Source organism: Numida meleagris, chromosome 22 (genome assembly GCF_002078875.1).
Source record: "Numida meleagris isolate 19003 breed g44 Domestic line chromosome 22, NumMel1.0, whole genome shotgun sequence".
In the NCBI taxonomy this organism is placed as follows: Eukaryota; Metazoa; Chordata; class Aves; order Galliformes; family Numididae; genus Numida; species Numida meleagris.
Genome location: NC_034430.1, coordinates 4,534,059 through 4,556,477, shown reverse-complemented (window position 1 = coordinate 4,556,477; position 22,419 = coordinate 4,534,059). Strand labels below are relative to the sequence as shown.

Sequence of the window (22,419 nt, the reverse complement as noted above, 5' to 3'; positions counted from 1 at the left end):
GAGGTCAAGTTTCTGCACTCAGCAGCTGGGGGGAAGAGGAGGAGGAGGGGGCAACCCGAATGGGATCAAAGCCGGAATCCGCCTCCTTGTGCCTTTGTTTGCTTCAAAGGGGGATTCAGTGCGAGTAGTGTCCCGTGCCCCCCCCAGCACTGCGAAGGGGAGCCAGCCCCCTCCCTGCTGCCTCGCACGGCAGTGCTTGGGTGCTGTTTTGGGACAGGGTGCCTGTCCCCATGGGACACTGGGACGTGCTGTGAGCGGTTCGCCCCAAACGTGTCCCAGCCTCTTGAATGGCAGATGCACAGGGTTCCGGTGTGACCTCGTGGTTCTGCCCAGCTGTCACCGCGGGGGACTGAACACGTCCTGGAGGGGAGATGTGTCCCTGCTGACATAGGCCCGGCAGAGCAGGGTCCCCAGGAAGCACTGCTGAATAGAGCCGGGGGGGACACGGCTGCTGTCCCACCTGGACGCACAGTGAGTGGCCCGGTGCAATGCACGGTGACCATAGTGATGCTCTCATCCCATGCAGACGCTCTGCCCCTGTGAACCCACACTTCCACCATCCCCAGGTGCTGCTCCAGCAGCCCCCCCCCCCAAACCTCAGGGAGCCCCAATCCCTGCAGCTCAGCATGGAGGGCCGGGGGGGGGAGAGGGGAGGGCAGAAATAGAGGAGGCAAAACATGAAAAAAAACCAGAGCCTTTATTCCAAAAAAAACACAGCCCCTCCCCAGGAGCCACCCCCAGCCCAGGGCCAGGACAGCACCGCGGTGGCGGCAGCGCCACGGCCACGGTCCGTCCCGCAGCCGGGACACCAGGCGGCAGCGTCACATTGCTCCGCAGCGAGCGGTGCCGCTGCTCCAAGCGCCCTAAAAGCGCCCGGCGGCCGCGGCCTCCCGCCAGCACCGCGCCGTCCTCCCTCCGTCCCCGCTCACTCGGCCTTGGCCTTGGCGGGGGCCCCGTGCCCGCGGACGTTGAGCAGCAGCAGCAGCCCGAGGCACAGCGTGGCGGGGGCACACATGGCCAGCGGCTCCCGCAGCGCCAGCAGCGTGTAGATGGCACCTGGGGAGGGCACGGCGGGGTGACGCGGGGCGAAGGGCGTCCCCCCCCCCGTCACCCCCCTCCCACCTCTCACGCACCGATCATGACGACGCTGAGCACGAAGTTGCTGATCTCCTGCAGCAGCTGCGGCCCGAAGGCCAGGAGCAGCCCGGCCGCCGCCTCCACCGCACCGACGGCAGCCAGGTACGGACCGGGAGCGGGGGCGAAGCCGAAGTCCCTCAGGGGAAACACCTCCGCGAAACGCACGAACTGCTCCTGCTGGAGAGCGCAGCGCAGGGCACGGCTCCGGCCTCCCCGCCCCGCACGGAGCGGCCCCGCTCCCCCCGGGCCCCCCTCACCATGTGCCGGTGCGCGTCGGCCGAGAGCCGCTCCGAGAGCTTCACGGCGCCCGCGAGAAGGAAGAAAAGCCCCAGGAGAACGCGCAGAGCCCGGAACGCCGCCGCCATGGCCGGGAGCGGGGCGGGGCGGGGGCGGTGCGGATCGGATCGGGACGGCCCCTCCGTCTGCTGCCGGCCCCCGCAGCCCCGATGGGGAGCCGCGCTTCCTCGGCTCCAATCGCTGCCCCGAGCTCGGCGTGCAGCGCTGCTCTCCCCGCTGGGCTGGACTGACGGCAGCACGAGGCCGGCGGCACCAGCCCTTGTCGGCCCGCGGAGCCGAGGGGAGAGGGAAAAGGAAGGGATAAAAATAAAAAGAGCCGGCCCTCCCTGAGCGCTCGAGGCCCCGCACGTGCAGCAGCGCCTCAATAGCGCAGGAAGGATCCGTCACTGCCGCACGGCCGCTGTGGGAGGAAGGAATTTGCCCTTCGCTTGGAGAGAACGCGCCCCTTCCTGAGAGCTCGGGAGCAGGACGGAGCCGGCCGCAGTTTTTGCGCAAAAGTGCAAAACCATTGCATCATCTGTTTGCTTCCCCCCTCGCGGAGCTGCGAGTCTGCATTCCGCAGGCAGCCGGGGCCCAGCAGCGCTGCTCGGGGCGAGGGGGGGGGCGGGTCACGGCCCCCGCTGCTCAGCCCTCAGCCCGAGGGGCCCGGGCCGCGCCGGGAACCGGAGCCGCGCTGCCCCCGGTGCCCCCCGGTGCCCTCCTCCTCCTCCGCCGCGCGTCCCCGCGGCAGTGACTCAGAGCTCCTCGCGCTGTGCACGAGGCGCAGCAATAAATAGCTCGGCGAGCCCTGCTGCGGCCCCGACCCAACGGGAAACAGCTGCGGGCAAAACACGCTTCCCTCTTTCACCAAAGCCTCCAGCCCCAGCCGGGATCCCCGCTGTCTTTAGATCTATGAGCCCGAGCTCCTTCTGTGAGTCGCTCAGTATTTGTTGGGTCTTCAATGAAGCGTCCTCCTGCGTGGCCGGACACCACCACCAGCCCCGGGTGCATTCATTTTGCATCTCAAACCCAGCAGGAAGAGCTCATGCTTTCTGCCCACACCAGCCGCAGGGCACCGCACCACACCGCACCATCCCATCCCTACTGCTCCCACGGTGCCCGGGCCTGAACTGCAAAGGAGACAATGGACGCAGCCCCTTGCCCAGGAAAGAACCCCAACCCCTCAGCCCAGGCACCCACTTCTCACTCCGCTGTTTAGCACACGAGTTAATCAGGCTAATTGAAGTGGCACAACCAGACAGAAAACGATAAGCTGCCAGCACAGCGCCCAGCGAGGGGAAACACCCCAAGCAAGCCCTTGCTCAGCTGACATAAGGGCCTACACAGCGATGGGGAACGGAAAATGAGGGCTTTCTGCAGCTCTCCAAAGCACATCCATTTTCAGTATTAAAAAGCAAAGCCTGGTCTGCTTGCAGAAGGAGCTGTGGGAGGTGGAGATGGTTGCGAATGCTGATGTCACGTTTCGGTTGGAGCAGACTCGCTGAGCTGCCAAAGCTGCAGCAGGGGAAACAGAATTAGGGCAAGGGACTGGAAAATAGCAGAGTTTGAGGGGGGAAAGGCTGTGGAGACAAGACACGGAGCCCTGGCGCAGTCAGCATTCTTTGTATTCGTTTGGATGATGCCATACTTGGGAATTCTGGTGGCAATAGCAAGGATAACGCCCATGTTCAAGTTGCTGCAGAGCAGTTCTTGGAGGTAAGGGCTTCTCCACCTCACACTGCCCGGCCAGCAAGGAGCTGGGAGCAGGGCTTAGGACATCCCATGGCACATGGCATCCTGCTCAGCAAGAAACGCTGGGGAGCCCTGGGAGTGCTGCCCAGGGGCAGCAAGGCACCTGCACACAGCTGCTGCACTTGGTCCTTCCCAGCCCAAGCTCCGAGGCTGCTCAGCCCCAGCACTGCGAGCACCACGAGGCCTCGATTCTGCAGCGAACGCATCTCCAGCTCCTTCCTCGAGCTCCCTCCTCCGCAGGTAAAATTAAGGTCTAAATTAAGAGGTGAATCGTTTAGCTTTCTGAACTTTGTGCGGTGCTGACTAACGAATTAGCAGAACCTAATGATCGCTAAACTCATTTAACAGCACATAATGCAGCACCCTCCCAGCAGTCGCCGCACTGCGCGGCCATCTAGGAACCACGGGGCACCCCTCATGGAAATCCACCAGCAGCGCAGAGATGTCAAAAGCATCAACAAATCCTTTACCCAACGGCATGAAGAAGTGCAATGCAGCAGCTCAGGGTTTTGATGCCCACCCGCTCACTGCAGCTTGCTGCTGCTCGCCTCGCTCCCCTGACCTTGCCCCCGAGCCAACTCCCGTGCCTGGTGCAGAGCCACGAGGCTGCAGTGCTGCTCCTGCCTCACCAGCCCTGCAGAGGTGAGCACCAGGGCTACTCATCCACAGCTACTGCTACAGAACCACAGTCCAGGTCCACGTCAAAGGGAGATGCAGCAGCTCTTGCTAAGTAATGCCACTTCCTAGGAAGGAAACTGATATTTAAGTCAAACCAGGACATGTTCCTGAGCAGTAGTTAAAGCACAGGTGAGCTCTGTTCCAAGCCAGCCGCTAACACTCACACATTTCAAGTCCTGCATATGATTTTACCATATTTGAGCCAATTAATTCTGATCCTAGCAGTCTCACAACAGTCCCTAGCCACACGTTTGTGACTTCATGCACTGTAGGGGTAGCCCTGGTAAAATGCAGCTGCATCAATGGAGCCAGTTCCTGGCATACTTCAACAGATTAGGGAAAACTACCTGAATTTAAACAGAAGATTATATTTAATACGTGACAGCAGGAATTATGCATGTGCACAGAAGGGTTTTAATGAATTACACCTGTCCTCTTCAAGAAAAGCAATTTGAACCATGGAAACTTTTACCTTAAGTGCTTAAAAAAAAAAAAAAGCACTTCTCTGCCTTACAAGGAACTCCAGCACTGGCATCCAGGCTTCATTACTGCAATCACTGAGTAAACTACGACAAACCAACCAAAAATGTGCAAACATTGAGAAATCTAACAGCTACAACGGTACAGAGAGCTCTGCAGGTGGGGATGGAACGGGTGAAACTTCCAGAATCAACTGAAGTGCCTTAGGGGAAAGAAGAGAAGAAAAATTAAGCTAGTCGTTTTTGCAAAAGCAAACTGGTCAGGAAATACATCTACCCCCACAACTGGTGCAGTGCAACTACCAGAACAAGTCCATGGCAGATGCACAGCAGGAGAAAATGTATTTGTTACAGTCGTTAGTTCAGGGTGGTAGCTTTGTGTGTTTGTCACAGAGCAAGAGCCAAAGACTCAAGCCCCTCCTCTCCCAAATGCTCAGAGCACATCCTGCATTCCATCCTGCATTCCCCTTCTACAACCTCATTCCAGGCAGTTACTCGAGCATAGCACGGTATGGATGCGTTTAACACCACGCCTACCAGAACATCCTCCACAATAAAACAGAAGTCATCATTAAGAAAATTTAAAATATTTTATTTGTAAAAATTCCTAGAACGTTCCTGGCTCCTCTTCACTGCATTTGGACTTCATCTTCTTCTGCAAGTACAAAGCGTGCTGTTAGCCAGAACATGGAAAACGCCACCAGAAATCACAAGCAACCACGTGGAAAGGGAATCAGCGTGTCACAAAAGAAAGGTCACGCACCTACAGATATCCTCTAAGAACCTTAGCATCTCCTGTTAGGCTCGAGATGAAATGAACAGCATCCACTCTGTCCTCTACTTCAAACGTAAAAGATCTGAAGTGGCTTTGTGCTTTACTACCCAAGAACCAAGAGCAGCAGTGACAAGTCACATTGGATTCAATAGGAGTTCACCAATTGAATCTCAACACCTCCACAACTTACAGGGTCAGCTGCAGCACATCTAAGTCATTACTTACCCCTCACTCATGTGTTACAGTATTTTGCATGTTGCTCTTCACTCAAGATTTTAAAAAACTGCAGCTCCCCCTTGTTGTTTCAGTAGCAAATTAGAGGGAAAACGTCATTAATTCCAGCTCTGCAAGTTACTTTAAAACCTGAAAGTTTCTTTAAACCTCTACCCGTTTGTGTTCCTGTGGGTTAACTTTGGCATTCATTAACTATTTCAAGAACTCAACATTTGTAAAAACTTTAACAATTAATTAACTGCTTTATTGCACTCCTTTTCCTTTGCTGACAGTCGCTCCATCCCATTCACAACCTTTCCACTCGAGCCTCATCTTAGTCACACTTATTTCTTGTTTGACCACCTGCAGTGCTCAGAAGATGGCTTATTTGATGCTGCATGGCTGGAAAGCCTTAAACAATAGCTCTATCTTGGCTCTACAAAAGAAGTATGATTTTTTTTACATAAAAATGAGATTAATCAAAGGCAAGTTGCAGGCAGGAACTACCCGACACATCACAAGGTGATGTGCTACTGTAACAGATCAGCAGCCTAAGGACATTATCTACTTACTTGTTCACTTGGTATCTTGGTCCACTCACATATCACAGGGCATCACGCTGGATGTGCTCATGCTCAGCTCCTGAACTAGAAAAATAATCACAAGTTTTATCTACAGTGGTTTTTAAATCTCTTGTGCAAGCCTCCATCTAGAAAGGTGCTCCCAAGATGTCAAACCCAGGTGGGGTTGGAGTGTTTAACCCCACAGTCTGACAGCAGGATACCAAGCCCCACATTTCACACATTCACCACTAACTACTTGGTGACTGAACATCAAGTGTCCAGAAACTTGTATTATTTCACCCATTCAGAACAAGACAAGATTATGCTTACTTCCCATGGATGAGCACGCCAGCTTCACTCAGCTCGCATCTTCACCTAAAGGATAACAAGTGAAGTTATTATAATAACATACAGAAACTTCTAACCATTTCAAAACTAACTTAGAAAGCAAAGATTTAAGATATGTGGACTGATTAGTTATGAAGGGGAATTTACAAATTATTCCAAAATATTTAGTGGAAGAATAAGGGGCAGAAATAGGCTAGCCTAAACACTTGTCAAGAGGTGAAGGAATATGCATGTAGTTGACTGAAGAACTGCACCTTGTCAGAGCACAAACCGTAAATCACCAGTCTGAGTACAATGAAGTTTGATTGCAGCCAGAGGTATACTATCCCTTATGTGAAGGCATTAACAATTTCAATCAAGCTACTTCATCTATTTGACCCTAGTTTGTCTCCTGTACAATGCCCTCTTCCTTCTGCTTCACAAAGGAGTGCAGTGCCCTTTATTCCTAGCAGCCCCCAGTTCAATAGTCCTAGAAGTGCTTCGAAAGCCAAAGGAAGACACTAGAGATGAGCACTGTAAGTCTACTGCTTTTATTCTAAGCAACAGCTTCTTCCCTTCTGACGACCCACCCTCTTACTTACAGCTAAATTGAGGGCAAACTTCAATGGTTAGCAACTAGGGATGTAGTAGTACAACATTCTGTGCACACCTCTAGTTGGGAGGCAAATCACAATGGTCACAATGGGATCTGACCAGGTAGGGAGAAGTTCAGGTTTAGTCTCAAACCCACCACCTGGGTTTTATCATGGCCCTCAGGAGCAGAAATATAGTATGCACGTTTTGTTTTCTATGCCATAGCGACAAACACCATGCATAAGGGATACTATATCTTTGTGCATCCTTTTAACACTCCAGATTCACTTATAGCCACACTCCTCCCAACCCTCCCAGTTAGCTCTTCAGTACTGGTGTTCAGAAGCAACATTTATAGAGATGGGGTATTCACAGACCACTGCGGGATTGCACAGCCAAGTCCTAACATGTCAATCATTATCTAGCAGCAATGACAGAAGTGGGAGAAGGCCAATCCTCCCTTTTTTCTTTTTTTCCTTTTCCGGTAAGTAGCTATTTAAGAGCCCCACTAGCTGGTATGGAGAGAAAAAAATCTGAAGCTAATTAGCCGATTCCAGACTTCCTAGTAGTGGAAGAAGCCAAGTAATTACCCAGAGCAGCATACTTTTTCTGCATCCTTTCTAACATGCTTAGCCTTATTTAACATGATGGAACAGAACGCTGGCCTTCCTGATCGTGTCACTGCAGCTGGCAATGATTAACAGAGACATGCAACCCCATTACTGCTGAAGTCCTAAAACTACTCACAGGCCTCGGTGTTTAGCTATGGGGAAAACTGCAAGCAAATCAACACTTTGTATGCTTAATGTTACAGTAAAGCCCCCATACACACTATGCTGTGCTCTCCTGACAGCACCAGAATCTGGATCTGAGGGCCTAACAGGTACGCATATGTATTCTGACACCACACTTCTGAGCTTCAGACAAGCTTTTTTGAGAAAAAGTGTATTTCACACCATGATATAAACCCAAGATGAAACACAATGCGAGCACTTCAATGCCATTTCTTGGTACGCGCTTGTTACAGACTGGCTTTGCAGTTATCTACCACACCGAGTTTCATTACTGCAGGCAGTCAGAGCTGGAAGTTATCTACCACACCGAGTTTCGTTACTGCAGGCAGTCAGAGCTGGTATGAGACCTATGGTTCAGTCACAGATTGCTTGCTCCAAGAGTGTCAAAATCCTACTGAGTTTAAGTATGTAGAATAAAGCAGATGTGCCAATAACCCCTCCACGACATTCCTGCAGGTAAAGTCAAGTGTCCGGAGCACACTGGAAATACTGCTTAGATCTGAGCACTGGTTTAAAGATTAACAGTTCCGTTTTACTACATGACAGTATGCACACTGTCAGCAGTTTTGCTGCTGAGTTCTAGTTACAGGTTTAGAGTAAGCCATCACCAAAAAAGTCAAACTGACTTTGTGACACACGGATGTCCCTGTTTGGTTCGATGGAGTTGAGCTACACTCACTATGCTGTGAACAAAGACCTGTTATTGTAACCTTGACCTTAAGGTGCAGCTAGCTGCTTTCAGTGGAACACTGGAAACCTAACTACAGCAGGGCAGGGCTGTCCAGCAGATCGCCCGCTGAACAGCAAGAGGCTGCTCTGGAACATAACACAGATGGGTGCAAAATACCAGCAATGAGTATGCAAAGCAGAACTTTGCAGATCAAGTGGGAAAACACATTACAGCATCTCTGAAAAAGCTGAGCAGACGAGCCATGTCATGCGCTGAAACAAGGGACCTTGAAATTCAGGTTCAAGAACTGATGCAAAAGAGCTGGAGATCAGCATGTCTGGATGTCTGGAAACGTAAGCACGTTAATCCTGAAACACTGCGTTCAGCATTTGCATTAATGAAGAGTTTAGAATTACATCCTCGAGACAGATGAAAAATGAAGTTGAGCATCACACTACCAAGATGACTAAGAGGCAGAAGTATAGATTCTCACCACTATCAGAGGCAGAGAAATGTACTTTGCTTGCCAATCAAGGATTAATTAAAGACAACTGAGATTCCCAAAAAGCTCTACTGAACTTTTTACAGGGATATTCAGCGAAGCAGTCGTATGTATGTCCTGAGAAGTATTCCCAATCCATCCTAAAGTTGACCACGTTCGTGAGCTTTGGCTACCAGTTTACACAGGGCTACAGCAGTGACTACTAACGCATTTCCTACCGAGCCAAGACTCCACATGAAGGGATGCATTGCAAATGGGCCACTCTGTCACTACGGAAAGTCTGACCAACCCTGTTCTAGGCACTGGGAGCACCCAGTTGACTCGTTAACTGGAGTGTAAGGTCACGTTCCCTCTTCCCCACAGAGCTCCTCCAAGAACATCTTCGTTACACCGTAAGTGAGAAAAATTCACACAAGCCGAGTCGTATGTACAAAGGAATCGGGTCTGAAAACACTTATCTAAGAATCACAGTAAGTTGCTTATTGGCTTTGAACAAGACAAAAGCTTAAAACCGAAAACCACGCAGCTTTGATGCAAGTTTAACATACAGGTATGAAGAGTGCTGCACTGTAATTCCACAGTCAGAAGTGTGATGTCAGAATACCCACAGTATAAGATTACATAGAAAGTCACCAAGTTATATTATATTGCTTGTTACCTACCTGTATGCAGTCGGCAATGAGAATCTTGGAGCAAGCAGGAATACTACATCCGGGTCCTAATGTCCATTGCCATTTGTGGTACTACGTTCCTCACAGTTATGAACTGCAGAAATGCTGGCTAAGTGCAGTTATGTAGCAGGCCACTAGTTTTAAGTGTAAATTGCAGTCTCAAAAACTCCAGCAAGAACTTGCTGCCACAGTAAATGGTTGCCAAGGAGAAGCCAAGAATTTTTCTACCACAAAAATACCACAAAATCTCAAAAGCAGTTTCAGTTTCTCATCAGCTGTATACATGATTAGTGTCATGTGTCTACACCAGAAGACAGGATTATTCTATGTTCATTTGAGAAAGTGGGAAGATATGAAGATACCAGTTTCTACATGCTGCGGTTTTTAGATATCAAGTGTCAAAAAGGGCTCAATTTTGTTAAAACGAGCTAAATTGCAACAGCCAATGTCTTCCAAGTCCAGTACAAAAATAGGTTATGCAAGGCAGACCATCCGGGACCAGGTCTGACCAACCAAGCGCTTTTCTGAAGTGTTTTGAAGAGTCAGTTACATCAATCTGATTTTCTGAAAAAAGTCCAAAACCTCATAGGAACAGATCAAAGGAACATGACCTTCTCACCTTCCACATTTAATAACTTTATCGCATTTTAAGCCTGACATGTTGGCCAGCTTTTAAGACGCTATATCTTTAAAAGGTCTTGCAATGAAGTTGGCTATTTAATTGTAATGCCTGTTGAATACGTGCAACTCAAAGCAGAACTCATTTTAGAAATTCTGCTTATGCAGCTACAACAAAGCCAGATTTAGCCAAGCTTTCACATGTTTTGAAAACTGCCAAATCCTCTCTATGTATTTATACTAGTCATTGTTTTGCAGCTCATCTATACTAGCAACAGTAGCTTACGTATGAAACAGGTTACCAAAAGACAACCTCTGTAAGGTACAAGGACATCAGCATCCTTCACTCTTCAGAGTTACAGAACTACGAAAGAACATACTTTAGGATATGCACCAGCATCTCTTTAATAAAGAATGACATGTAATCTGAAAAATAAACTGAAAAAATTAATTTAATGTTTACGTTCAGAATTCCCCATCTCAGACACCTTCCGTTTTCGTGGGTGTCCCACGAACACCCTGCAGAAAACACAGGCATTATTCAGTACTGCTTCAAGCAAATTGCAGTGGGACTGCTGTTTTCAAGCTCAATATCCAACACGAGTACTCCCAAATACCTGGTCTGCAGTGCAGGAACTGCCCATTCAGAGTTTCCTGAGTAACAATTCATTGTCTTAGCACGTTATCAATCTCCAAACTTTTCTGGGAAGATAAAAAGCATTCACCAAACCAGCTGAGTCACTATTTAGTGCACTGAATGTCCCAGTCAGTGTTACCTGTTATCAGCATTTCACAACATGCTACTTTTTGCATTTAAGGAGTACCAGCACTTACAGTGAGTACTTCACGAGCGATCATCTGCACTCTAAGATACTGCAATCTGACACTGAAGTTTTAACCACAGAAAAATTTAGCACAGAATTTAGAATTAGCCAATGCTTAGCACAAGGAGTGGAAAGATCACTGTGAGATTGAAACTACTTACAGAACGCTCAGCAGTTGGGGAATTGCATGAAGGTACAGCCAACTCAGTCTACCTACTTTGTGCCAAGCAGGTTAATATATCCTGCGTTAACACCAAGGCATTTTATGCTGGGAAGTCACGTTCCCAGCTTATCTGGTACAATGTAATAATAAGCAAAGCAACTACCTTGAGTCCAGAATGCTTTGAAATTCTCCTGGGGGGACTTAATGAAATTAACAGCAAGCTAACGAATTCATCAGATCTACAAAGCAGCCTTGAAGGGAATTTATTTGTACGGTGCGGAATTAACTCCAGATTCAGATACTGCTTTTTGATGCATTACCTCTACACATCGATAATAACAATAACCATCGTGCAAGAATGCTCATTTCTCTGTATTTTACATACAGGTTTTTATGATTTATCCAGCAGCTACAAGATTTAAGACTAGTTCCTGCAGCCCCCATAATACAATTGAATTCTGAGCTATGCAAATTAGTCCACTCAATTAGCACGAGGACATAAGCAAGTTACAAGTACGAATTAGCAGGTTCTCCCCTAATCACTTGAGCAGCACTTCTGGGTTTGTTTTTTTTTTTGCCAAGCAATTTCAGGCAGGTATACAATACGGAGCAAGGCCAGGTCCTGTAATCTCAAACAGCTTAAGAGCATATAAATATCTCATTAATAACCCGTAAGTTAGGAAGTCAGTCAATACAAGTCTTTCTATGGATTTATTTTAAAATAACCATTGCTAGTCTTCTGCTTAAAGTCTTTAGAAGGTATCAAGCAGTAACTGCCAAGGTGGTAAGCGCAACCATCCCACCACCCATCATCCATAGCTAAGATATGAAATTCTTTACATACTGCATTACTTGCAGCGTAGCTTTCATTACCGTTATCTTACAGCATCTGCAAGATTTTCATTTTCTTTCTCATTGCAGCACAATGTTCAAAAATCTGCGCCTACTGGGCAGTTAAGCTACTACTTGTCCCAGTCTTAAGCTAGAGGCATTGCAGGAAGAGATCTCAACTCTTCACTACAGTTCCACACCCTGGTCTAGTTAAATCTCTATGGCAAGACTCTCAGTTTACTGCCGAAGGTGTGGTACTTAGCCTCTTAATTTAACCATGAATGGCAAGAGAAGTTACTACATTTAGTTTTCTATTTATTTGAAGCACAGTAAAAAAAAGTTGGTACACTTTGGGAATTCAGTGGCACAATGTACACTGCCATCAAGTTAGGGACGTTATACATCAAAAAAACAGCTAAACTTGTTTTGAAACACTGCATTACATAATTAAGTTGTACTTGCCCAAACAGACCACTTACAAATATTAGGTCAGTAAGTTTCTAACATCCATAAAAACGTAGCTTTCTTACTAAAATGCAAGAATTAAAAAGTTGGTGTCTAAACAAGACAGACAAAACAAACTGGAATGAAACTACAGGTCACATCTAAAATCGGGGCTTTTTGTTTGGGCCTTCGTATTCTTCTCTCCCTCTACCATATCCTGTTGGTGTTCCAGGCCCCATTCCTCTAGGACCCTGGCCACCCACAGGCCCCGCACCTCCCTGCCCAAAGCGTTCAGGACGCTATTGGAACAGAATTAACAGTTCATTATATGTAGTTGATGTCCATGTGTGTTAAGTATATATTTTTAGAAGGTTCCGTAGTCAAGGTTCGTCGATACAATCACCATTGAGCCGATCCACAGGTACCGGGAACATAGAAAGGAAAAAAGGGTAATTTAAAAATTAGTTTATTGTAATACATGCCTTGAGGTATGTTCCCACTTGATGCATTCTCATACATCTGTTACAAAGAACAGATCCTCCCTGCAGTGCTAGAAATGTAAGCATTAGTGCAGATGTGAATTAACAACTTTTCACAATGAGCTCTAGCAATTTTCAACCAAGTTAATGCAAATAGCTCGCAAACTTCTCACCTTTAGTGCGATAAAAGCTTAGATTACATCACTGTCATTTCCAAACAAGCCTAGCCAGAGAGAGCACCTTCAGTTCACTGAAGTATGAGCTGACATTCATAAAATGTCACTGTAAACAGAATGCCTACTCACCAGTTAATGGCATGTGCTGCAATAGAGACCATGTGCTTTTCAAGATGGGGTTAAGACTACGGTCTGCTGACTAAACTGTAGAGGCCTTAGGCAGTAATCAAAACTGATAGTGAGCACTACTGGATTACAAGAAGAAAAAAAATGTGAAAAAGCTCATGACCAGTGATTTACCTAACCAACACAATTGCTCGATCAAAAGACTTGCTTTTATTCAATCCCACATACTCCAGAACTGCTGCTGTATATGCAAAGCGTGTTCAGAGAACCACAACTTATTTCAGGTTAGAACTATGCACAAAGGGTTGTGTGCATCCGGTCAATATATCCCTTCCCACCCCACCTTCATCACAAGCTCTTGGAAAATTCACAACTTCAGTGTTGAAAGGCTTCACACCAAGATGTAAAAGCTAAATCACCCTGCAATAAAGCAGAGACTTCAGATATTTTCGCTAATACCTCTCTTGCATGAACTTCATTCGGTTACTGTAACAGTAGTTGTGATCAGCATTCAAGGTACAGAACTGCCAAATTTTAACAAAAAGCTCTCAACTTTCATTTCAAGCACGTTTTCTGCTACCAAGTAACAGAACAATGGTAGGCTGTTTGTTACAAAAGGTACCTGCAACTGAAAACTCACACTCCACTTCTGGAAGTTAGTTTCAATCCTCCCAAGTAAGGTAAGTCAAATGCTACCAATTTTTTTCCGCCTAATTCGTGGCAGCTTAAGCCTACCTCCTCTGCTCCTCATAAACATGGCAGCCCAATAACTGTGACAGCACTGTGTGGCAGAGATCCCCCATTCTAAGAAAACTCAAGGCCATCTTACTGTCACACATGTTTTCTTGTATTGCATTCGTTCAGCATGCACCTGTACCGTGAATTTCAAGAGGAGAAAATTGTTCACAGCGTTTACCACAGACTGCCTAACTATTTGCTGGAAGCTTCAGAACTGCCTAAATAGATCAGTAGACTATAGATACATTAAGGCCACCAGCACCGTCTACTGAATCGTTGCGGCTCTGCAAAGTTATGGTTTCAAAGATACAGTTCCCATAAAAACAGAAGAGATTTGACAAGCTATTATGGTAGCTCACGAAGTTAAGCCAGAGGCCTAAACCCACCCAAAAATCATTTAGTTCAGCTTGTGCAACACAGCACACCCTTGACAAGGAGGGTGAAAGCACACTAGTATCACCACCTAAACCAACAGCTTTCCATTATACCCGGTAAGCATTTCTTTCATCTGAATCAGCATTGCTTCAGTGTGATAACACCAAGCAGGCTCGAAGCCCATTCACACATATAGTGTGCCAAAAATAGTACAGCTTGGAAACATACCTCGGAACACGAGATATGCAGTAGCTTTAATAAACTCTACCTACAGTCATTCCCAACAAAGAGAAAGCAACAAGAACAGGCTATCATTCCCTTGTGGATCAGGAACCACAAAATGGCTACAGTCAAGGACCACTGGAACATGCCTAAGACTTGAAAAAAACAAAAAACAGCATTTCTGCTTTTCTATAGCAAACATCAGCATACAGAATAAGTGATATGCTGTTCCCCATTATTTAAGTTAATCTGCTGCTTAAAGAGATGTTTGCAGATTTCTGAATTAACAGCATATCTGTAACAGCATGCATCAATTCTAACGAGGCTTGGAAGGGCCAAAACAAATGCAATGTTCAGCTATGGAAAGGAGAACAAGGATCTCACTTGCCCATACAGAATGTCACATTACTCAACAGCTACTATTGTTATTTTAATTCTGAAAATCGTCATATTCTCTACAATTTATAAAAATCCTTCCAAGCCTAACTGTGATGCACAATTTCTGAAGTCCAATAAAGTCAGAGTTAATTGCAAATATGCTAAACAGCACATTTGAATTCAATTACAAACAACTTCCAACTGCGTAAACTACCGTAAAGGTTAACTAAACTAGTACTACATAACGCCAAACTACTCCTCCATGTTAAACACCTGACAAGAAAGTCAGCAGTTAACAGTGAAATTTACACAACCGAACACAGAACTTCATTTCCAACTGCAACATTTCCCTTGTGCTAAGCTAAAGCCATCACAGGATACATTACCATGTCACTTCCCATCATAGAACCACTCATGGCTGCTTGGCCAACTCCTGGATTAGCTTCATAACCTATGCCGCCACCACCTCCGAGAGGTGGAAATTTCTGGGCTGCAGAAGCATAAGGATCTAAGGGAGAGAAATATATAATCATATTCTGACAATTTCTAAGGTAGCCACGTAAAGTAATTATTTAAAAATTCTTTACCTCCCATGTTCATTGTGGTGGCACCACCCATTCTCATGTCTCTCTCCCTCTGCATAGAAGAAACAACTTTTAGCACAGAAGCTATTACTGAAACCCGTACCTCTCAGGAGACAAAGCATGTGCACAGCCAACTAAAACCATTTCAATTACACATAAACACCACCTCTAACCTAAAGGAAGCAAAACACCACCTCAGAAACATGCAAGAATTCTGGGAATCGCTGAACGTGGTAATCTATCCAGAAAACAGAGTGGTTGCACTTACGGGATCCATATAACCCATTCTACTATAATTCTCTTCCCTCTGTCTTCTCATTTGTTCCTCCATCTCTCGCTGGCGGATCATCATTTCCTCCTCCCGTCTGCGGCGCTCCTCCTCCTGCCTGATCAACCCAGAGCAGATTATTAAACCACGGGAGTAACGTACGCCAGACATCAACGCTACGCATGAGCAACTGAACAGTTAATGATTACACTTCAGGAAAAAAACACGATACTCAAGGAAAAAAAATGTAACCGCGTTTCAATTTCTCATACACAAACCGAAGCAGCAATAGTTTCTCGAAGAAAGTTTTCATACGTCCAACCATTACAAGAAGTACAACTGAAAAATCCTGGAAAAGCCAGACCAACCTGAGCTGAATTTCCTTGCGTTTCTGCATTTCTTGATTATGGAGCTCTTCCATACGCCTCAGTTCCTCCTGACGCCTCATAAGGTCTGCAGAAACCAAGCCTGTCAGCAGGAGCTTCACCAACTCAGATTTAAATTCAGATTTGAATTTGATTAACCCCGCTTATACTATTGCAGACACCGCACGTCACTGATCTTAACCATACTTTCAGATAGAACTGAGAAAGCACGCTTATTCAAGCCACTAAGAAGTTATGCATTTAAGCCAGCATTCAGAGCAAAAGCAAGCACTTGGAGACAAAGAATCCGGAGCCGATTACCTTGACGCAAGAGGTTTGCCTGATGCTCATGATAAGCATCTTCCATCTCACTTTCAAGTTTGTCCTTGGCATCTTTCATGTTTTTTGCCACTTGTTCTCTCTGCTGTTTTTCCATTTCGTCTAAAGATTTCCATCTCTGGGAATACTCAAACTCAAAACTGCCAGGCTGAGCAAAGCGGGGAGGAGTCTCTCTTTCCCTGCAGAAAGGAAGATGCTCAGCCAGGCTGCGTAAGCCTCAGAAAGGAAGGTCAGTAGAAGATCACTGCCACAACAACCAAGTACTAGGTAACACAGGCAGCTAGGAAATAGTACCCCAACCATGCGATATAAAGCTTCTTTTGACAAAATGAAAACCGTACAGCACTTCATGGATTTAAACAGCAGCATTTAAGTCAATTCAAGAACCGCACCAAAGGCAAATGCAGAGACTCCTGCACAACCACATCCAAGCAAATCTTTCTGCTTCCAGTTCTACTGCATGTTTATCCTGCAACTTCCTCATTAAAACACTCCACTGCTGGCAACTGCCAGATGCAAAATCCAAAAATAAGGCAAGCTCTCTGCCCTAATACAGACAGCTGCTCGAGGTGCCTGAGCATGGAGACAGTTTCCAGTGCTGACTTACCCAGAGTACTGCGTTAAAGCAGAATAATATTTACTTTAACCTAGCCTTCAAAACATCTGAGAGCTGACAGCTTATGCTGACAAAGTAACTGAAGTTAGAGATTCAGTAATTAATGGAAAAAAAATAGAAAAGCTTAAGAACTTTTCAGACACTATAAGCGCTTTTAAGATCTCAGGAAAAATACCATACTAGTCGGCACTGTTTACAAGAACATGGTTACTAAGCTGCTTCAAGTCTCAGATCAACACAAGTCATTTCAAACATTTTCTCATCTAAGACCCACAAGACCTTCTCCCTCCACTCTTTTGCAGTCCGAAAAGCACAGTTCTACAACAAATAGGCTTACGTGTACAGGTCCTAACCTAAAACTAGTAGGTAAAGAGAGACTCATTTACCACCGTATTTTTCATGCACAGTGGTCACCTCTTAAGCCAAGCCCATAAACTTGGTAATCACGAAACAACTTGGGATTTTACTTGGTTGCTCAAAGTAATAATTTTACTGTATTTATTTCTCTATGGGATCATCAACATATGACTCACAACGACAATTCTCAACAACAGCACGAGCTAACAGCTGACTTCTGATTTAAGAGCTGCACCGGTACATTTCCACATTTACCCACAAAATCTGCTATCTGGCTGACATTTATGCACCATTTGTGATAGTCAAAGCCAAGTTCTGAAAAATCACCCTAACTCTTTCAGACTCAGTGATCATACTATGTTATCTGCATACTCATTATACCAAAAAGAGAGTGCCTACTTTTGATACATCGGGTTCTTCTGAGCAAGTTTTTCTGGAAGACCATCTTCATCATCCAGTTGCTCCAGTGGTTCCACAATAACTGGCCTAGGAGTACTAAATACAAAACACATACACACTTTACATTTTTGTACTGAATCCTGTTCTGAACAATCAGAAGGAACTGACAGTTTCGCACCGCTCAGAACTAAAAATCCTGAGAAGCAAAATACTTACGTTGTCAACAAGAACACTCCCTCAGTACACCGCTCAAACGCTTTTCTGGCAGCTGGCTTTGATGCAAATTCAACAATGCCTTTTCCCGTTGATCTACCTCGATCATCTACAATCACAACAGCTCTCTCCACTGGACCGAATTGGGAGAAAGCCTCCTCCAGTAACTCGTTGGACACGTAAGGCGAAAGGTTACGCACTGACAGAGCGGCAGCGTGCGTGGCAAACCGAACGCGGAGCTGTCGGCCCCGCATGGGGGTGTCGTCCAGTTCTGCCTTTGCGATTTCTGCCAGAGCTCTAGATTCCTGGGGGGAATTTAAGACCCAGTTTTAGGAAATCAGGTTACAAACTAGTACCGTCGAGAATTTTAAGGAGACGGGCAGAGGGTACAAACGCCTACCAACTTAATGAATCCAAAGCCTTTTCCTTTGTTGATAAAAACCTCTCCCGGCTCCCCATATTTGGCAAACAATCTTTTAAAGTCTTCATCTGTTATATCGGCAGGCAAATTGCCAACAAACAAACGGCACCGCTGAGTGTAAGTCTTCTCCCCGGGCCTCCTCAGCAGTGAGAGGTTTGCCTTAAATCCCTACGAAGAAGCAGAGCAGATGGAGCCATCACCGCGTGCGTAGCTCCACACCACAAAGCCGCGGGCCGCTCGCAGCGGTCGGACACGAGCCCTGCCGCCGCTGCCCCTCGGGCCGCCGCTGCCCCTCGGGCCGCCGTCACCGCCGCCGCCGCACCGGGCCCCGCGCTCCCCGCCGAGGCGGCCGCACCCCCGCTCGCGCAGCCCGGACCCCCGCCCCGCGCTCCTCCCCTCAAGATGGCGGCGGGAGCGCGCGGAGCGCCGTGCCCGGCCGCAGCCGCCGCCATCTTGTGGCTGAGAAAGGGGGAGGGGGCCGTGACTCACCTCGTCCGAAAGCTTGTCGCCGCCGGCCGGGCCCTGCTGCGAGGAGAGGCTCTGCTGTCCCTGGTGCTGCTGCCCGCGGCCCCGCGGTTCCCCGCCCGGCCCGCCGCGGTGGCCCGGCCCGCCCTTGTGAGGCCCGCCCGGCCCCTGCTGCGGCCCGCCCGGCCCCTTGGGCCCGCCGCCGGGCGACTGTCCTTGTCCTTTCTTAGGGCCGCCGGCCGGGGTGGGGCTGGGGCTCGGCTTGGGCTGCGGCTGCTGCTGCCCCCCGGGGCCGGAGGGAGCGGAGGAGGGCGCGGAGCCCTGGGCCTGCTGCTGCGGCGGCTGCCCCGCGGGCAGGGCGGACGGAGGAGGCGCCCCGGGGCCGGACTGGCTGCCGGCGGGGCCCGCTGTGGTGGCGGAGGATGAAGAGGACGAGGACGGCGGAGCGGAGGTCGACGCTGGAGGCTTCGGCGGTTCAGACTTCGGGCCCCCGCCCGGAGGGCCGCCTGGACCCTGCGGGCCGCCCCCCATAGGCCCGCGGTTCTGGCCCATGCCCATGCCGGGCGGCGGAGAGCGGAAATCGTGGTTGGGGCCGCCGCGGCCGCCGCCGCCGCCGCGCCGATGGAAGCCCCCTCCGCCGCCGCCTCGGCTACGGAACCGATCCCGCGACATGGTGGTGGTGGTGGGGAAGGCGGAGAAAAAGAGATGCGCCGGCTGCCGCTGCTGCTGCTCAGAGCCCGCTGCTCAAAATGGCGGCGAGCTAAAGGGCCTCGCCGCCGCCTTTGTCCGTCCGTAATATACCTTCCCCGCCCCCGGAAACCGCCCCCTCCTCCCCACTAACCAACCACCTGCCGCGGCGGCGAAGACCGATAGGTAGAGCGACCAATGGCGCGTCCCTGTTGTGCAAACTCTTTGATCCTATTGGTAAAGAGCCTGCTCTCTGCCGATTGGCTCATTTGACCGCCGACATCGAGACAGGATGATCCGTTAACCTCCTGTGTGCTGATTGGGCAGTTTGACCGGCGGGAGGTCAGTTACTACGGAAGCTCGAGTTTCGATTGGCTGCCGGGGGAGTCAGTCGGGCGCGAATCCGCCCGCCCCGCCGAACGGCTGCTGGCGCCTTGCGAGCGGGGTACCGCGGCGGCTCGACTCGGTTCGGTCCGGCCCGGCCCTACCGCACTGACGGGGCGGCTCCGTTGGACCTCTCCGGCGCGGTTTCACTTCTGATTTGATAAAAAGTTTCCCATGTGTTCGTTCAAGCACGGCAGTGGTCACACAACGCCAACGTGGGAGGTCTCGGCCATCAGCACTTTGACCCAACGCGTTTTGAGAAGCCTGGCAGGGAAGGAGCGCAAATATTTCCTTCCAACTGAGAAAAATCATCTGCAATCTGCAAACTCCTTGTAAAGGCGGGGCACAAAGAAGCCATAAAACTCAGTGTTATGGTCAGAGCATTCCATGTTCTGAGGCAGAAAACAGCCCAAAGTACCTCCCATCCATTCAATGGCGCTGGTTTCAGTGGTGCTGCACTGGATATTTTTAATGAGGGCTTTTACCCATCAAGGCTCACACTGACAGTACGTGCTCGGTTTCAGGTCCAATGAAATAAACTTCAAGTGAAGCCCAACAGAAAGGCACGTGTTCTCTTTATTTGGGAAGAAACTGTAAGTGTTGCATTGCAGTGATAAAATATTATCAATCTCACTGATATTTGCAAGGCACCGCACAGGTAAAGACAGACTTCATTGCCTAACAAAATGGATTTCGCTTTATAAGTTTTAAACAAAAAGTTTGCCAGGGACCCATCTTCTCCCCACATTAGCATTCTACCCGCTGTGTGACTTCAGCCACTTCCAACTGCAGCAGAACGAAGGCCCCAAGTTCTGTTCTAAAATGGATTCTCCCCGAGATGCCAGCCCTGCAGCGAGCAGTGAGCGCTTCCACCACGAGGTGTCTCAGAGGTTAAAGCGCTGGAAGAAGAAATTTGGGACTGGCTTTTACAAACAACTGGCACGGCCTCCTTACAGTACTCAATTATTTCTGAAAGCTTCAAAAATTATTGAGTATAAAAGAGTTGTTTTCAGCTTTGTGGCACCCTAAGTACAAGTGAACTGTATTTTAGAGAGTTATTACTTTATCGTCCTTTCAAATAAATAGTGAGTATGTGTGGTCCCAGATCTGCATAAATTTAGACAACTTATTTGAAATACACAAAGTAGCTTTGAACTTCCATGAGGCCAGGATACGAGTACGTGTTTTTGCAACACTGTAACTGCAACAGCGCTATTTATCCTGGGCTTGAAATCAAAGACACATGAATGTAGCTAGGAGGGCTTGAAATAAAAATGACCTCTGCTAGCAATCACCTAGTTTTGTAAATATTCACACTAGGCAGCTTGTTGTTCTCATACAAAAACAAACACTGAGGAGGAAAGCTTGAGACGTTCCCCACAGTATGTTCCACTCTAAATAAACATTGTGTCTGAGACTGGAAACTGAAGTGCTCCACAACTGAAGATAGAAAAACAGCTGCTGCAGGCTTTGGAAGGCGTCTGTAGAAAGCAGGCAGACACTGAGGTCTGAAGTTATGAACGTCTCAGTAGCCATCAAGCTGAGAGTTATCTTTAGTTAAGAAAGGCTGTTTGCACAAATTCAAGTAGTATCACAGAACTAGAGATGCTCAGTAATTAAAAAAAAATAATAATCAGGAAGCAAAAGGCGGGAGCGGACAGAGAGCTCATAGCAGTGAGGCACTCCAAAAGTGCAGGCTGGTGTACTCACCCTGCTGCAGGCTCTGCGAGTCAAGTCTGTGGTGCTTTCTCATAACCTGTCTGGAACAGCAGGGATTTCTGCAGAACGGTTTCATTATTCCAGTGCTCAACAGTTTCATGAATAACAGCATCACCTTTAAAGAATAAAAGAGGAATTAAAATGCCTACAGCAACATCTGGTACATAAAGCTGAGACACGATGAAAGGAGTGGCAAATAGCTACAACGGCTCTTCAGCTGCACAGCAGAACTCTCAGCAGCCTTCCTGTGGCACTTGATGATGAGAGTTCTCCTCTTCCTCCCTCTACTGTTTTCACTCCCTGCTTGAGTACTGATTAAATCTCCTTTCCAAGAGGTTTTTCCTGTACACTATGACAAATACGCCTGTAGGCCATTCTTAAAGCCAGATGACTGTAAGTAATGTAGGGCCAGATAAGAGATTAGATAGAAAAGCAAATGCAGCGAATGACTGCAGGGAGGGACGAGTTGATTGTCTTTGCACAGCAACACCGTGATTTCATTGGATATAATCTTGATTTATCGTCAAATAAATGAAAGCCGAATCAGGTTCAAGAGTCTACAGAAAAAGCAATATAGTATCTGCAGGGAAATCTTCTATCTGAACAAAATAAACACCAAAAGTTCACAGATCTGTTGGAGACTGTTCTTTCCACCAGCAAAGTTAAGGATCAGGATTTTCCCTTTTTAATTTTCCGAACTAATTTAAATTCCTGAAATGTCTTAAGTAGCAAAAGTTCCGAATCCTCTACCAAAATCCAAACCAGTATCAGTCACACAGATTAGGTCTTCTGTGAAA

General features: G+C 47.8%; 3 protein-coding genes across 3 annotated transcripts in view; all 3 read right to left on the bottom strand.

Moving 5' to 3' along the window:
• Positions 1-11,123, bottom strand: part of DLGAP3 (DLG associated protein 3) — a 39,606-nt gene extending 28,483 nt beyond the window's left edge. The window contains exons 1-2 of the mRNA XM_021375499.1: positions 6,204-11,123; positions 5,883-5,957 (exon numbers count right to left, since the gene is read on the bottom strand). The gene's annotated coding sequence lies outside the window, so the exon portion shown is untranslated. The remainder of the gene's footprint in view (positions 1-5,882; positions 5,958-6,203) is intronic.
• TMEM35B (transmembrane protein 35B) lies at positions 679-1,831 on the bottom strand. The gene is made up of 3 exons (XM_021375521.1): positions 1,395-1,831; positions 1,134-1,314; positions 679-1,056 (listed from the first exon to the last, which is right to left on the bottom strand). Exons 1-3 carry the CDS (start codon positions 1,500-1,502, stop codon positions 926-928), a joined length of 420 nt encoding a protein of 139 aa, XP_021231196.1. The 5' UTR covers positions 1,503-1,831; the 3' UTR covers positions 679-925.
• SFPQ (splicing factor proline and glutamine rich) lies at positions 11,735-19,613 on the bottom strand. The gene is made up of 10 exons (XM_021375506.1): positions 18,857-19,613; positions 18,347-18,535; positions 17,950-18,251; positions 17,734-17,829; positions 16,344-16,540; positions 16,026-16,110; positions 15,658-15,775; positions 15,393-15,441; positions 15,192-15,313; positions 11,735-12,610 (listed from the first exon to the last, which is right to left on the bottom strand). The coding sequence occupies exons 1-10, from the start codon at positions 19,502-19,504 to the stop codon at positions 12,473-12,475; spliced, it is 1,944 nt and encodes a 647-aa protein (XP_021231181.1). The 5' UTR covers positions 19,505-19,613; the 3' UTR covers positions 11,735-12,472.